This window comes from Tupaia chinensis, unplaced genomic scaffold (genome assembly GCF_000334495.1).
Source record: "Tupaia chinensis unplaced genomic scaffold, TupChi_1.0 Scaffold000273_1, whole genome shotgun sequence".
In the NCBI taxonomy this organism is placed as follows: domain Eukaryota; kingdom Metazoa; phylum Chordata; class Mammalia; order Scandentia; family Tupaiidae; genus Tupaia; species Tupaia belangeri.
The window spans coordinates 1,808,301-1,825,506 of NW_006159755.1; the positions used below are offsets into that span (position 1 = coordinate 1,808,301).

The following is a 17,206-nucleotide window of genomic DNA, read 5'->3' on the forward strand; positions in this document are numbered from 1 at the left end:
GATAGCAGGTGGCAACTAAGGCAATTTTCATTTGTAAAGAAAAGGCAAGCTTACCAGTTCAAAAGGACTGTCATTTATTGGTTTTCCTACAATAGGAAATTCAAACGTCATAATAGATCAATTCTGTTTTACCTAGATTTCTGATTACTATTTATCTTTTAGAACTGGCCCTAGACAAAACCTCCCTGTGTGCTCTTCTCCCTTCTGCCTATTACCACTTTCCTTAGAGATGGTTCTTCAAACTCTCTTCCTCCTCTGCTTCAGAATGATTATTATCCACAAGCTGAAAATGTTTTGATTCACACTATACTTATATGCCACTTAAAAGGGGATGATCCTTACTATAAAATTTTAAAAAGTACAACTTTAGGCAGCAATGACAAATGAATTGGAGAGGTATTTATTTATTTATTTATTTTGAGAGGCTTTTGCTATAGGGCGTGTATGCTCGCCAGAAAGACAGAGAGAGACAGAGAGACAGAAAGTGAGAAATCACCCCCTCCAGGGGGGATGGCCACATCACAATCCCTTCTCCTCCATTCTCCTCTTGGGATCTTGGGCATGCATGCACATGCGCACAGCATGGGTTTAAGCCACCAGGTCCGGGACTCAAACCGTGGTCGACCACATGGTAGTCCAGAGACATAGCCATTATACCAACTGCTGGTCCCTGGAGAGGTATTTTGAAGCAAGGTCTTTATATTCTTCTTAAAATCAAACTGGCAGGTGTTTCCTTGTCACTTAATGAGTAAAAGCTGCCATGGCCCTCAGAGATTGAAAATTAGGAAATATCTTGAGACTAGCAGATGGCGTAATGGTTATGTTGGTGGACTCCCATTTGGCTGAATGCGGTTTGAGTCCTCAACCAGGTGACTCGAAACTCATACCAGGTGACTCGTGTGCATGCATGCCTAAAATTCCAAGAGGAGAGTGGAGGAGAAGGGATTGAGGCATGATCATCCTCCCTGGGGGTTGATTTCTCATTTTCTGTCTCTCTGTCTCTCTCTATCTCTCCAGTGAACACACATACACTGTAACAAAAAGAAAAAAAAAAGAAAGAAAATTAGGAAATACTTTAAGACACCATTAAGGTAAAGTCACTGGATACTCTAAAATGGAAGGAAGTGTTTAATGATAGTTATCTTGGGACCAGCAGAAGGTGAAATGGTTACATGCTGGAGTCTCATGTAGTTGACTGTGGTTTGAGTCCTGGAACCGATGGCTTAAAACTCATGCTGGGTGCATGTGTGCGTGTGCCCAAAATCTTGAGAAGAGAATGGAGAAAAAGGGACTGTGGCATGGCCATCACCCTCTTGCTTTCTTTCTTTCAGTCTCTGTCGCTCCAGTGAGTGCACAGGCCTAGCAAAAATCTCTCCAAAAAAATAAAGTAGTTATCTTTTTTTTTTTTTGGAGAGATTTTCACTGTAGGGCGCGTGCGCTCGCCAGACAGACAGAGAGAGACATAGAGACAGAAAGCGAGAAATCACCCCCCAGGGGGGATGGTCACGCCGCAATCCCTTCTCTTCCATTCTCCTCTCGGGATCTTGGGCACGCACGCGCACGCGCCCGGCGTGAGTTTTAAGCCACCGGGTCCGGGACACGAACCGCGGTCGACTACGTGGGAGTCCAGCGACATAGCCATTACGCTAACTGCTGGTTCCCCAAAGTAGTTATCTTTTATTGAGTAATTAAGTCAGGTTTTGTACTTTCTATCTACCAGTATTTACATATTGGGTCTTCCAAAACGTCATGACACATTTTTGCATTAAAAAAACATAGAAAACTGGAACCAACAGTTAGCGTAATGGCTATGCTGCTGGACTCCCACGTAGTCAACTGTGGTTCGAATCCCGGACCTGGTGGCTTAAATTCATGTGGGGCGCATGTGCGTGCATGCCCAAGATCCTGAGAGGAGAATGGAGGAGAAGGGATTGCGGCATAGCCATCCTCCCTGGGGTGTGGGGGAGAATTTCTCGCTTTCTGTCTCTCTGTCTCTCTCGTGAGCGCATGCGCCCTATAACAAAAAACCTCTCCAAAAAAAAAAATAATAATAAACATAGATAACTACGTCATGACTTTTCCCAAGACCCAGTATTTAATCCTTTTAACAACTTGAGATGGGTACTAGTATTATTCTTCACCTTTTCACAAAGGAGGCACAGAAAGAGTAAGTAAGTGTCTAAAGTTGCATAGCTATTAAGTGGCAAAACCACCAGGATTTGAACCAGACAGTCTGGCTTAAAACACATGCTCTTGAACTCCGTACTGTGTGGCTGGAGCCCAACCTGGCAGATCATCTCACCGTACTCAGCCAGTGCTGCTAACCATTTCTTCTTTACCACCCACATGCCCATCATTCTACTTACCAAGTGACAGGTTTTCATGAAACCATTTCATCTCCACATATAGAGTAAAAACAAATGGGCAAGGGATCAAGACCATTTCCCCATGTTTGAATTTCAGGTGGGAAACTCTCTCCCATTTGCTTTTATCTGGGAAATGGTGCTAAGAAGGGAATAAAGTGCCAGTTTCCATCTCTGAGTACTATTTTAGGGGTAAGACTCCTTTCCCTGACCTACCCTCCAAGCTGCCTAAAAGTTCCTGCTACCGACTGAATCTGCAATATGAGTTGTAGCTCATTTCTAAGTAGGAATAAAAGGATACAGGGAAATACAATGAAGTGTTCTGTAGCAAAGGGCTGCAGATTATCCAAGTTCCCCAAGACCACACGGATTGAATCCTGAAAAATAATTTGAAATTAATTCTGTCACATCTTAGCCAGTCTTTCCATTTATATGTCACTGCTCTTCACATATTCTATATCCTATCAAAACTGAACTACTTGCTGTTACCTGAACGTGCCCTCTCCTCATTTTCTATGCTTTCGCATAGTCTAGTCCCTCTGCCTGAAACGCATCATCAGCACATATCCAGCCTATCATTTCTCTGAAGTACTGTTCAACAGCCATCTCCTTCAGAAAGGCTTCCCTAATTCTCCAAATCATAATTAATCATTAGTCTCAAACAGTAGTCACAGAAGTTAGCTCTGGGCCTGGACTACATTCTACATACATAGGTTTTATTTTCTTTACTGGGGGATCAACTTGAAATAGAATTAGATACCTGATTTATCTCAGCATCCCTGGTGTCTACCATAGCAGATAATACATAGCAGGTCCTCAATGAATGTATATTGAATGAACAACTAACATTGGTATTTATTGATATATAGTTATTTTGCTTTTGTGTAAGCCAAACCTTTTCTTTTACTCTTTAGATCTTTAATTTTTTTTTTAGATATTTTTGCTATAACATGCATAAAATCCCTATGAGGTAGGCACTTCTATTATCCCCACTTTACAGATGAGGGACAGAGACAAAGAGAAGTGAAAACACTTACTCATTATTACACAGTTGGAAGTGATGGTGCCAAGCTCTGAACCCAGACAGTGGGGTTCCAGAGCTCAAATACTTAACTATTAGGCTAGTATTTCAATAAGTGTTTTCTAAGTGAATGATAGGTCCAGCCTCTGTGGCCCAGTAGTAACATAGTGTTCTGCAGGACTGGAAGCCACATGCTGACCACAGGGTCAGGCCTCTGGATTGACCCGCAAACACACTTGTTGTGTATGCACAGGCAGTCAAGATCCCAACGAGCCGGATGACTGAGGAAAGCGGATTGTGGCATAATGAACCCCTTCAAGGGTGCTTTCTCTTTCTCCCTCCCTCTCTCTTTCTCTTGTGTGCCCATGCACATACCCCATCATAAATAAATAATAATAATAAAGCTTATTAATTAACGAAATAAATAAATGAATGATAGGGAATGATAACATCTGACCCAAAACTGTGAGAAAAAGAAAACATACAAAAAAGCACTTTGGGGACCAGGAGTCGGCATAATGGCTATGTCGCTGGACTCCTACATAGTTGACCGCGGTTCGAGTCCCGGACCCGGTGTCTTAAACTCACGCTGGGCACATATGCGTGTGTGCCCAAGATCCTGAGAGGAAAATGGAGGAGATTGATAAATGATTTATCAAGAGTCACACAGCTAATTAGTGGCTAAATCAAGACTGGATTCCAAGGCCAGCCCCTGGAACTCTAACTCCTTTTCCAATGCTTTCATCAATTTACCAAGTTGTTCACCAGCTCAGTGAGCTTTCTGTGGGAAAACCTAAAGCTAGAGGAGCTGGGTAGACAAGGAATGAAAATGAAGTGGGAATAAAGCAATTGCAAATGTTTCCAATTAAAATAAAGACACAGCAGCCTTCTCTGTGTATTTACAGTTGAGTTTCCTGAACGTCAAGTACCAGGCAGTGGTTGGGATCGTGAGGTTTCCCAGAGTCCTGGAGGGCGGCAGTGCTCTGGAAGCTTTCTTTATGCCAGCTGCCACAAAAGAGAGCTGCCCCTGGTGAGAACTCTGGTGAAAACAAAATAATTCTTAACCTCAAAGGTGCTGACACTTCAACTAGGAGAACTGAGAAAAGAGACAGGCTTTAAATTTCCCTAGAAAATTAGTAAAGTTTCTTTGCAGAGGAAATGTGGTAGGGAGAAGCCAACTTATGAAGAGGAGGTTATGACTTGGTTTGTAGGAAATAATGAAAATCTGGATGTGGATGTATCCTTGGCTTAAAGAATAACTTTCCCAGAAGTTGTCTGCTTCTTTCTGTACCTCCAGTTCCTGGACGATGATTTCCTTATTTTCTATCTCTTCTCCTCTAGAAGGTAAATAGACAAGAGGCACGTAAGATAAGAAGAAAAGCTCTGGAGAGAGTAGACCCTTTAGAACAAAAGGGACATTTCTATTTGGCTAAAGAAACATGAAAACTACGTGCTGACCCAGTGCTCATGGGGAAGAAGTGATCACCTAGGGGTGTGGTCTGAGCATTGGTACAAGGTTGTACTAAAATGTCTTTTCCATTAACCTGCCAAAACCTGAAATTCTCACTATGAAATTTAATAATTTGTTAGACCAGTTATTTTCAAAATGCAGTCTGGGACCCTTAGGGGTCCTCAAGATCTTTTCAAAGGATCTGGAAGGGCAGCACTATTTTTACAACAATACTAAGATATTATTTGCCTTTTTCATTGTGTTAACATTTCCAAATTATCAGTGCAAAAGCAATGGAGGGCACTTAACCGATTTCACTAAACTGTACCAGCAGTCACAGTAATCTTTACTGCCACGCAGGAAAGAAAATATCCAGTTTCATTTAATGTTCTTGAGGAAACAGGACAAAATTAATAATTATATAAAATCTCAACCCTTGATTACATGTATTTTAAAACATTATGCAATAAAACAGGAAGTATGAATAAAGCATTTCCCAGCTTTCTAAAATATGGTGGTTGTCTTGAGGAAAAAAATCTTGTATGACTGTTTAAGTTGTGAAATTAACTAGTCGCTTTTTTGTGGGAGGTTTTACTTGAATAATCAGCTGACAGACAAACTCTGGTTGTTCAGAGTTGGGAGTCTGACAGATACATCTCAAAAGTGAATAAAGTGAGCGTGTCACTTCAAGGAAAACAACTGACGGTATTTGTTTTCAGTGATAAATTCTGGGCTTTCAGGTGAAAATTAGAATTTTAAGAAACTATCCACAATTTTGAGTTTGGCAGTTTCAAAATACTTAATACTTTCCTAGTAAGACTGGTAATGGTATTAAGAAATATTTTTTGATATTGTAAAATAAAATGTGCCAACATTTGGATGGACGATCTACATAAATCAGTGAACCAAACCTTTCTAAATAACTAATGAAACTCATGATGTCACGAAATCATCCTAAGTAAAACATTCATGCAAAGATCAATATAGGCCAATGGATTTTAATGTAATAGAGTTTTAAAAGTTCATTGGGGGACCAGCAGTTAGCGTAATGGCACGGGACTCCCATGTAGTCGACTGCGGTTTGCGTCCCGGACCTGGTGGCTTAAAACTCATGCTGGGCGCATGTGCATGCGTGCCCAGGATCCCAAGAGGAGAATGAAGGAGAAGGGATTGCGGCGTGGCTATCCCCCCTGGAGAATGATTTCTCACTTTCTGTCTTTCTCTGTCTGTCTGGTGAGCAGGCGCGCCTTATGGCAAAAACCTCTCCAAAAAAAAAAAAAAAGTTCATTGGGGCCAGGTGGTGGCACAGTGGTAATGCATCTGGACCCACAAGGGAAAAGTTCTGGGTTCACATCCCAGGACTTCCTGAGCATGCCAAGTGCACTTGTGTAGATGCCTGTGATATGGGCAGATAAAACTGGATTGCAGCATGAAGATACTTTTGGGATGTGTGTCTGTCTCTCTCTCTCACACTCTCTTGGAAGAAATAAATAAAACAAACTTTAGAAAAGAGTTCACTGATATAATTTCAGATTCTAAATTGCAACTAACCTTAAAAAAAAAAAAAAAAACTACCACTTTAAAAAAAAACAAAACTACCACTTGTCAAGTTTTGATGGAGAGTCAAAGAAGAATATGCACAATGATCTGAAAGGGCTGTTAATATATTCCTACTTTTCCCAACTACAAATCTATGTGAGCTGGATTTTTTCATATAATTCAATCAAAAAGAAAAATTCACAACATATTGAAAAAGGAGATACAATAACCTAGCAGTCTTCTTTTTTTTGGGAGAGGTTTTTGTTATAGGGCACGTGAGCTTGCCAGAAAGACAGAGAGAGACAGAGAGACAGAAAATGAGAAATCACCCTCCAGGGAGGATGGCCATGCCACAATCCCTTCTCCTCCATTCTCCTCTTGGAATCTTAGGCACGCATACATGCCCAGCGTGAGTTTAAGCCACCGGGCCCGGGACTTGAACTGCGTTCAACTACATGGAGTCCAACGACATAGCCACTACAGTAACTGCTGGTCCCTTAGCAGTCTTCTGTTAAGACAGGCGTTAGTGAGATTTGTAGAAATGTGAAACAATGCCAATCTTCTAAAGTTTTAAAATAGAACAATTTGAACTCAAGTATTTCTTTGCTGTAGCTTATTTTCTCCAAGTGGGGAGAGTAATAACACAGAGAGAGAGAAACAGAGAAAGGACCCCCTCTGCCCAATGCCTTGGCTGTCCTGATGCCACACAGCACAATCCACTCCTAGATCATGGGCAAGAATGCACCCTATGTACTCAAGGAGGTCTCTGGACTTTAACTGTGAACATTCCCATGTGGAACTGCCTTGCAGAGTGTTGTTTTACTGCTGCACTACAGTCTAGACCATTCTCAAATGTTATTTTTTTTTCTTAATTTTTCCAGAAGGAGTGTGGACTCACCAGAGAGAGATGAGGACAGAGGTGAGGGGAGTGAGAAAATACTCATCATGGATAATGGTCACATTGTAATCCCTTCTCTTCCATTTCTCGCTCCTTTTGGGATTTTGGGCATACGCACACATGCCTGGCATGTTTCTCAAGCTGCCAGATCTGAGATTTGAACTTGTGAAGTCAGCTATGTGAGATCCAGCCACCATACCATGGGTCCCCTATGTATATTTTTTAAATGGTTATCTTTTTGTTGTTAAGTTGTAGGACTTTTTTTGTTGTTCTTTTTAGAGACATTTTTGCTATAGGGCATGTGTACTCATCAGAGACAGAGAGACAGAAAGCAAGAAATCAACCCTCAAAGGAGATCATCCTCAGGGGGCATCCCTTTTCCTCCATTCTCCTCTTGAGATTTTGGGCACACATGTACATGTGCCTGGCCTGAGTTTCAAGCCACCAGGATGGGACTCAAACTGTGATCAATCATGTGGGAAGTCCAGTGACATAACCACTATACCATCTGAGTTTCAAGACCCCAGGTCTAGGACTCAAACTATGGTCAACCATGTGGAAGTCCAATGATATAACCACTATGCCATCTGTCAGTCCCAAGGGCTTCTTTTATATTCTAGTTCAAGGTCCCCAACCTTCAGACCATGGACTGGTACTGATCTGTGGCTTGTTAGGAACATAACAGGAGGGGAGTAGTGGGTGAGTGAGCAAAACTTCATCTGTAGTCACAGATTTCTTTTTAGTCACTCCCCATCAGTCACATAACCACTTGACCTCCGCCTCTGGTCAGATCAGCAGTGGCATTAGACTCTCACAGAAGTCCCCAGATGGGACTGTATAGTTGAAGAAAAACAAGCTCAGGGCTCCCACTGATTCTGCATTATGGTGAGCTGTATACTTATTTTATTGTATATTACAATGTAATAATAATAGAAATAAAGTTCATAATAAATATAAGAGATTTAATCATCCTGAAACCACCCTCCATTCCCGGCCTGTGGAAAAACTGTCTTTCATGAAACCAGTTCCTGGTGCCAAAAAAAGGTTGGGAATCACTGTTCTAGATATTAAACCCTTATCAGCTATATGAGTTGAAAATATTTTCTCCCATTTTGTGGGTTGCTTTTTCACTCTGTTACATGTCATTTGACACACAATTTTTTAATCTCAATTCTCCTCTTGGGATCTTGGGCACACATGCACATGTGCCTGGCATGAGTTTAAGCCACCAGGTCCAGGACTTGAACCATGTTCAACTACTTGGGAGTCCAGCAACATAGCCATTATGCCAACTGCTGGTCCTGCTTATTTTTTTGGTATCATATTTAAGAAACCATTGCTAAATCTAAAGTCATGATGATTTGCCCCTATATTTTCTTCTAAGAGTTTTAATACTTTCAGCCCTTAATTTTATGTCTTTGTTCCATTATTAGTTAACTTTTATATATTGTGTAAGGTAAGGGTTAAACTTCATGCTTCTCATTTTTTTAAAGAATTATTTATTATTATTATTATTGTTAATATTATTTTTCACATGAGTTTTGCCAGAGAAAGACAGAGAGAGAGAGAGAGAGAGAGGGAGAGTGAGAAAGCAAGCCGCCAGGTCCGGGACTCAAATCATGGCTAGACATGTGGGAATTCCAACACCGTAACCACCATGCCACCTGTTGGCCCATGCTTCTGATTTTTCAGAAGCATATCTGTATTTCATTTCCCCAGAACTATTTCTTAAAAAGACTGTTCTTTCTCTATTGAATGATCTTGGCACTCTAGCTAAAAATCAATTGGCCATTGATAGGAGGGTTTTTTTTTTTTTTAAAGGAATTATTTTAGTTACCTTTATTTATTTATTATATATTTTTAATTTGACCAGAGAGAAACAAAACGAAACAGAGAGAGAGGGAAAGTGAGAAAGCAAGCTGCCAGGTCTGGGAGTTGAACTGTGGCCGGCCATGTGGGAATCCAGCACCCTTAACCACCACGCCACCTGCTGGCCTTGATATGAGGTTTTTTGTTTGTTTGTTTTTTGTTTTCTTTTTTCACTTTTTGCTGGAGGGGGCATGAGCTCACCAGAGAATGACAGCAAGAGCAGGAGGGGGCGGGGGGGGGGGGGGCAGCACACCCCCTCCCCATGGGGAATTGTCACATTGCAATCCCTTCTCCATTTCTCCTTTAGGCATTTTAGGCATACATATATTCGAGCCTCGCCTGTTTTTCAAGCCACCAAGTCTAGGACTTGAAGCACACAGTCAGCCATGTGAGATCCAGCTACCTTAACCACCATGTCACTAGCTGGCCTAATATGAGGGTTTATTTCTGGGCTCTCAATTTCATTCCATTGATATATGTCTGTCCACAGCCTAGTATTACATTGTTTTTTTTGTTTTGTTTTTTAAGAGAGACTTTTGCTATAGGGCACGTGCATTCACTGGAGAGACAGAGAAATCACCCTGCCTGACAGAATGGACATGCCGCAATCCCTTCTCCTCCATTCTCCTCTCTTGGGATTTTGAGGATGCATGCATACGTGCCTGACATGAGTTTTAAGCACCCAGGTTTGGGACTCAAACCATGGTCGACTATGTAGGAGTCCAGCAACATAACCATTACATCATCTGCTGGTCCCAGTATTGCATTGTTTTAATCACAGTGGCTTTGTAGTAAGATTTACAATTACGTTACAGGACTTGGTGGTATAGCAGTAACATGCTGCTCAAGCAAAGTTGGATCCACATGGTAGATCACAGGGGGTCAGATTCCTAGTCAACCTGTACATGCTATGCTTGCATGACCATGATCCTGGCTGGCTGGGAAGGCTAGCGGCAGGTTGGAGATTGCTGGGGGCAGGTTAGAGATTGCTGTGACATCCTGTTTAGGGTGCTTGTCTTTTTTTGTCTCCCTCTCACTCACTCACTCTCATGAAATAAAGAAATAAACTTAAAGTAAAATAAAATGAGGACATGCAAGTCTGTTCTTTTTCATGGTCATCTTGGCTGTTTGGATTCTCTTGAAATTCCATGTAAACTTTTATTTTATTTTATTTTATTATTATTTTTTTAGAGTGGTTTTTGCCATAGGGTGTCTGTGCTAGCCAGAAAGACACAGAGAGAGAAGAAGCGAGACATCACCCCCCGGGGGGGATGGCCATGCTGCAGTCCCTTCTCATTCATTCTCCCCTCAGGATTTTTTAAAAAATAATTATTTATTTTATTTTTATTTATTCATTTATTTTTTAATTTGACCAGAGAGACACAGAGGGTGAGAGTGAAAGAGAGAGGAAGTGAGAAAGCAAGCCACCAGATTCAGGACTTGAACCCTGGTTGGCCATGTGGGAGTGTCCAGCGCCTTAACCACCACGCCACCTGCTGGTCCCATCCCCTCAGGATTTTGAGCATGCACGCACAAACACCCAGTGTGAGTTTTGAGCCACCAGGTCCAGGACTCAAACTGTGGTTGACTACATGGGAGTCCAGTGATATAACCATTAAGCCATCTGCTGATCCAGTTCATGTAAATTTTTCTAGGATGGTTTTTTTACATTCTGCAAAAAAAATGCTATTTGGATCTTGATAAGGATTACACTGAATCTGTAGGTTGCTTTTGGTAGTCATCTTAACTATATTAAGTCTTTCAATTCACGAACATGCAATGATTTTCTATTTATTTAGATCTTTAACCAAATATGGCAGTTCTGTGTGTAAGTCTTACAATTTCTTCGTTGGGACCAGAAAATGGCGTAATGGTTACATCACTGGACTCCCCTATAGTTGACCACAGTTCAAGTCCTAGACCTAGGGGCCTTAAAATTCATGCCATCACAATGTGTGATGATTATATCAGGATAATTAATATACCTAAAATCTCAATCATTTTTAACATATATACAGATAGTCATTAGCCACATTCTCTTCACTGTATTTCATAGCACTGGACATAGTTCTTTTTTTTTTTTTTTTTTGGAGAGGTTTTTGCTATAGGGCGCATGCGCTCACCAGACAGACAGAGAGAGACAGAGAGACAGAAAGCGAGAAATCACCCCCCAGGGGGGATGGCCACGCTGCAATCCCTTCTCCTTCATTCTCCTCTCGGGATCTTGGGCACGCACGCACACGTGCCCGTCGTGAGTTTAAGCTGCCGGGACTCGAACCGCGGTCGACTTCGTAGGAGTCCAGCGACATAGCCATTACGCTAACTGCTGGTCCCATAGTTCTTTTTTTTTAGAGATTTTTTGCTATAGGGCGCATGCGCTCACCAGACAGACAGAGAGAGACAGAGAGACAGAAAGCGAGAAATCACCCCCCAGGGGGGATGGCCACGCTGCAATCCCTTCTCCTTCATTCTCCTCTTGGGATCTTGAGCATGCACGCACATATGCCTGGCGTGAGTTTTAAGTCTCCAGGTCTAGGACTCAAACCACGGTCAACTATGTGGGAGTCCAGTGACGTAACCATAATACCATCTGCTGGTCCTGACGTTGTCTTTTCTGTTAATCAAGATCCCTGTATTTACCTACCCTCATCCTTCTTAGCATCCACTAGTCATTCTACATCTCTCTACTTCTTTATTTTTTCAATTTGCCAGAGGGCATGCTACTTGCCAGAGAAAAGAGAGAGAGAGAGGGAAAAGAAAGCACCCCAAAACTGGGCATGGTCATACAACAATTCCTTCTCCATTTTTCCATCCTTTTGGATTGGGAGCATATATACCCACACGACCAGTATGTTTTTCAAGCTGCTAGGCCTGGGACTTGAACTACAGTTGGTCAGGCGGGATCCAGTCCCTTAACCAGTAGGTCATGGGCCATCCCTACTTCTCTCTTCTATGCAGTTTTCCTGTATTTCTGTATATGAGAGATAATTATATTTCTTTTTCTGTATCTGGCTTATTTCACTTACATTGTTAAGTATTTTATTTTTTTAATGCTATTGTAAATAGAATTGCTTTCTTAATTTTTTTTTTCAGATTGTTCATTGCTAGTGCATAGAAATACAGCTGAGGGGCCAGGTAGTGATACAGTGGTAATGTAATTGGCCTTACATAGGAAAGGTCCTGGGTTCATATCCTGAGACCTCCCTGAGCACAATGGGTATGTACATGTTTCTGTGATCTGGGCCAGTTGAGACTGGAGGTGGGGTCATAGAGTAAGAACCCTGTTGGGGGTGCCTGTCTCTTAGTTTCTCTGTGTGTCTCTCTCATAGAAGAAATAAGCTTTTTAAAACAGAAGTACAATTGATTTTTGTGTATTGATTTTGTACCTTGCAACTTTGCTAAATTTATTTATTAGCGATAGCAGTATTTTTCTGTGTGTGGATTCTTCAGAGTTTTCTACATATACAATCATATTATCTACAAGTAGAGATAGTCTCACATTTTTTTTTCCTTTTAGTTTTTTGCTAAAAGGCACATACACTCTCCAGAGACAGACAGAAAGAGAGAGATAGGGAGAGAAAGTGAGAAATCACACCCCAGGAGGGATGGCCATGCTGCAATCCTTTTTCTTCCAGTTTCCTCTCAGGACTTTGGGCATGTACGCATACATGCAACCAGCATGTTTTTCAAGCCACCAGGTCTAGGACTCAAACCACTCAATCAGCCATGTGGGATACAGCTGCTTTAAACATTATGCCACCTGGCTGACCCTGAGATAACCTTACTTCTTTCTTTTCAATTTTAATACGTTTTTTTCTTGTCTAAATTCTCTGGTTAGAACTCCAAAACAATGTTGAATATAAGTGGTAAACGTGAACATCCTTGTCTTGTCCTTGGTCTTAGGGGAAAAGATTTGAGTTTTTCACCATTGAGCATGATATTGGTTGTGGGTTTTTATTTTTATTTTTTATTTATTTATTTTTTTTTTGAGAGATTTTCACTGTAGGGCGCGTGCGCTCGCCAAACAGACAGAGAGAGACATAGAGACAGAAAGCGAGAAATCACCCCCCAGGGGGGATGGTCACGCCACAATCCCTTCTCCTCCATTCTCCTCTCGGGATCTTGGGCACGCACGCACACGCACCCGGCGTGAGTTTTAAGCCACCGGGTCCAGGACACGAACCGCGGTCAACTACGTGGGAGTCCAGCGACATAGCCATTACGCTAACTGCTGGTTCCCTGGTTGTGGTTTTTCATACATGGCCTTTAATATGTTAAAGAAGTTCCCTTCTGGGGCCAGCAGGTGGCATGATGGTTAAAGGTGTTGTATTCCCATGTGGCCAATCGTAGTTTGAATCCTGGACCTGGCAGCTTGCTTTCCCTTTCTCTCTGTCTGTCTGTCTCTGGTCAAATTAAAATAATAATAATAATTAATAAAATGAAATGAATAAATGATAATAAAAAAGAAGTTCCCTTCTATTCCTAGATTATTGAGTGTTTTTATTTTACTTATTTATTTTTTTTTTCTAAGAGGTTTTTGCTATAGGGTGCATGCACTCGCCAGACAGACAGAGAGAGACAGAGAGACAGAAAGCGAGAAAGGCCATGCCACAATCCCTTCTCCTCCATTCTCCTCTCAGAATCTTGGGCACGCACACACGTGCCTGGTGTGAGTTTAAGCCATTGGGTGCAGGACATGAACTGTCGTCGACTACATGGGAGTCCAGCGACATAGCCATTACGCTAACTGCTGGTCCCAAGTGTTTTTATTTTTTTAATTATAAAAGGGTGTTGGATTTGGTCAGATGCTTTTCCTACATTAAATAAGGTGATCATATGGGTTTCTCCCTCCTTTCATTCTTTTTTTTTTTTTTCTGAGAGGTTTTTGCTATAGAGGGAGTATGTTCCCTAGAAAGAGAGAGATAGAGAGACAGAAAGCGAGGAATCACTCCCCAGGAGGGATGGCCACACCGCAGTCTCTTCTCCCGCATTCTCCTCTTGGGATCTTGGGCAGGTGCACACACACACACACACACACACACACACACACCTAGAGAGAGTTTAAGCCACCCGTTCCAGGACTTGAACCATGGACAACTACATGGGAGTCCAGTGACATAACCATTATGCCATCTGCTGATTCTCCTTTTCATTCTATTAATGTAGTGTATTATGTTGACTGGTTTTTGTATGTTGAAACACTCTTGCATTCCTGGGGTAAATGCCAGGAATGTAAACAATGCCAATCTCATTAATTTTAAAAAATATAATTTCATGTAACATGTTATTTGTCAAATTTAATGCACACACAAACACACACACACACACACACACACATATATTTAAGAAGCACATTTTTAGTTTTTTATTTATTTATTATTATTTTTTTTAGAAATTATTGCTATAGGGCGTGTGCACTCGACAGAAACAGAGAGACAGGAAGTGAGAAATCATCCCCCCAGGGGGGATAGCCACACCGCAATCCCTTCTCCTCCATTCTCCTCTTGGGATCTTGGGCACATATGCACATGCGCCCAGTGTGAGTTTAAACCACTGGGTCCGGGACTCAAACCTTGGTCAACTGCATGGGAGTCTAGTGACATAGCCATTACACCAACTGCTAGTCCCTAGTTTTGTTTATTTTTATATGATAATATTGACAAGTATAACCAACATAAACTTAATAATTTTAAGCGTAATGGCTATGTAGTCGACTCCCACGTAGTCGACTGCAGTTTGCGTCCCGGACCCGGGGGCTTAAAACTCACGCCGGGCGCGTGTGCGTGCGTGCCCAAGATCCTGAGAGGAGAATGGAGGAGAAGGGATTGCGGCATACCCATCCCCCCCTGGGGGGTGATTTCTCACTTTCTGTCTCTATGTTTCTGTCTGTCTGGCGAGTGCACACGCCCTATAGTGGGGGGAAAAAAAAAAAGCAAGTTGTCCTGGGGTTGGCAGGTGGTGTGGTGGTGAAGGGTGCTCAACTCCCACATGGCCAACTGCAGTTCAAGTCCTGGACCTGGTGGCTTGCTTGCTCTCTCTGTCCCTCTCTGATCAAATTCAAATAAACAAACAAACAAATAAATACATAAAATTAAATAAAATAATTATTTAAAAAAAATAAAAAGCATGTTGTCCCTAACTTAGAAACTTATATTAATAATATATACTGAATATAAAAATATCTGGGAAAGAGAGTTACAGGGTTCTACTTCAGTCGGTATCCTGAACTAGGTGAAAGCACAAAAAGGATGACCTGTAAAAATATATTAGCCATTCTTCCATAGGCCCTCCTACTTGAAACTACCTGATGCTGGGGCCAGCAGGTGGCATGGTGGTTAAGGCTGACCATGGTTCAAGTCCTGGACCTGGTAGCTTGCTTTCTCACTTCCCTTCTCTCTGTCTCTTTCTGTCAAATGAAAAATAAATGAATGAATAAATAAATTTTTTAAAAAAGAAAGAAATTACCTGATGCTGTTGCCATATCTGATTTTGAACTTATACACGTTGGATCCTGCATGAAGAAACCGTGTCTCTGGAAATGGGTAGGTAAAGGGTTTTAAACTCATTGTTTCCAAACGACAGCCTAAATAAATCAGAAATATTAGAGAATTACTATAAGCTAAAAATGGCTCTTTACATATAGGAAAGGGAGCCAGCCCAATCTGTAGCACTTCTTCATGAGTAAAACTCCCAACACTGAACACCACTGACTACGTAACATATTCAGCTCTGCTATTAATCACCTGGGCCATTCTCCTACTATATGGGGAAGATACACAGGAAGATATGTGGAAGACATATGATCTCAATACTTGAAGTCAAATGACCAGAATTTTAGTTTTGTCATTTATCTTATGACCTTGTATAAATCCCTTCTCTTCCATAAGGCTAATGATACTAACATCTGCCCTGATGACTCAAAAGGTTTATTAGGAGGAAATGCTTCTTCTAAATATCTATTAAATCTATTCTCCCCCATAACCACTTTTCTTGGAAACTAGGTGAATATAAAGAAAGACTAAGTTATAATAAATAGACATAATCCAAAGGATACACCAATAAGAAGTACACCTGAGAGGACCTCTATTATTATTATTATTTTTTATTTCAGAGGACCTCTATTTTTAATTTTAGATAAAATTAAGCAACTAGCACAGGTCCCTACTACAACAAATGCAACAAATAAAATATACACTACTGTTTTCCAGTGGTACCTTGGAATGGCTGTTTTCTTACCTCTCGATTACTCTTCCTCTCCATCACTTGTGAGGTTGCCCTGTGCCCAAAGAGTACTTACTATATCCCTAGCACTTATTAGTGTTTGTTTGGTTTTTTTTAAGGTTTTTGTCATAGGGCATATGTGCTCACCAGAGATAAGAGAGACACAGAGGGAAAGTGAGAAATCAGCACCTAGAGGGGGGATGAATGGCCATGCTGTAACCCCTTCTTCTCCATTCTCCACTTGGGATTTTGGCCATGCATGTACATATGCTCAGTGTGATTTTCAAGCCATTGGGGATGTGGAACTCAAACTGCAGTCAGCATATGGGAATCCAGCACCTTAAAAATCACACCACCTGCTGGTACCAGAACTTACTAGTTTTGGCATTCCTATTCCAGAATTTCTGTCCACTTATAGGCTTCTCTGTGGAAAACTCAGGAAAGGGAATAGATGGAAAAAGGAAATGCATCTTTCTTTTCCTCCAAGAGGGCATTTGGCATATGCTCAGAAGAAAGAATCAAATATACTGTAATTTTCTGTCACCAGGCTTCCCTGTGCCTTTATTTTGTAAAGTAGAGATCATAAATCCTGCACTCTTTATCTGAAACTTTAAATAATAAGTAATTAGAAAAAGAAGTCCATAGTACCAGAAAATCAAATAATCCAAGTTATTGATTACAGAAGTGGCTTTTTATTGGGCAAAAAGTAAGGATAATCCAAATTTGAATCTCAGCTCCAATGCCCTACTTAAATTCTCTGAGCCTTGGTTTTCTTATTTACACAAAATGACAACTTTTGTCATGCCCTATTCTTTCACACACACACATTATATATATATATATAT

The 17,206-nt window shown here is 41.2% G+C and overlaps 1 protein-coding gene across 1 annotated transcript in view; it reads right to left on the bottom strand.

The window, feature by feature from the left end:
• The window catches only part of MAJIN (membrane anchored junction protein), a 39,844-nt gene that overhangs the window by 10,074 nt on the left and 12,564 nt on the right, over window positions 1-17,206 (bottom strand). Inside the window, exons 2-6 of the mRNA XM_006149857.1 lie at window positions 15,606-15,723; window positions 4,676-4,721; window positions 2,665-2,740; window positions 2,367-2,492; window positions 55-86 (exon numbers count right to left, since the gene is read on the bottom strand). Coding sequence (XP_006149919.1) covers window positions 55-86; window positions 2,367-2,492; window positions 2,665-2,740; window positions 4,676-4,721; window positions 15,606-15,706 — 381 coding nt within the window. The 5' untranslated portion in view covers window positions 15,707-15,723. The remainder of the gene's footprint in view (window positions 1-54; window positions 87-2,366; window positions 2,493-2,664; window positions 2,741-4,675; window positions 4,722-15,605; window positions 15,724-17,206) is intronic.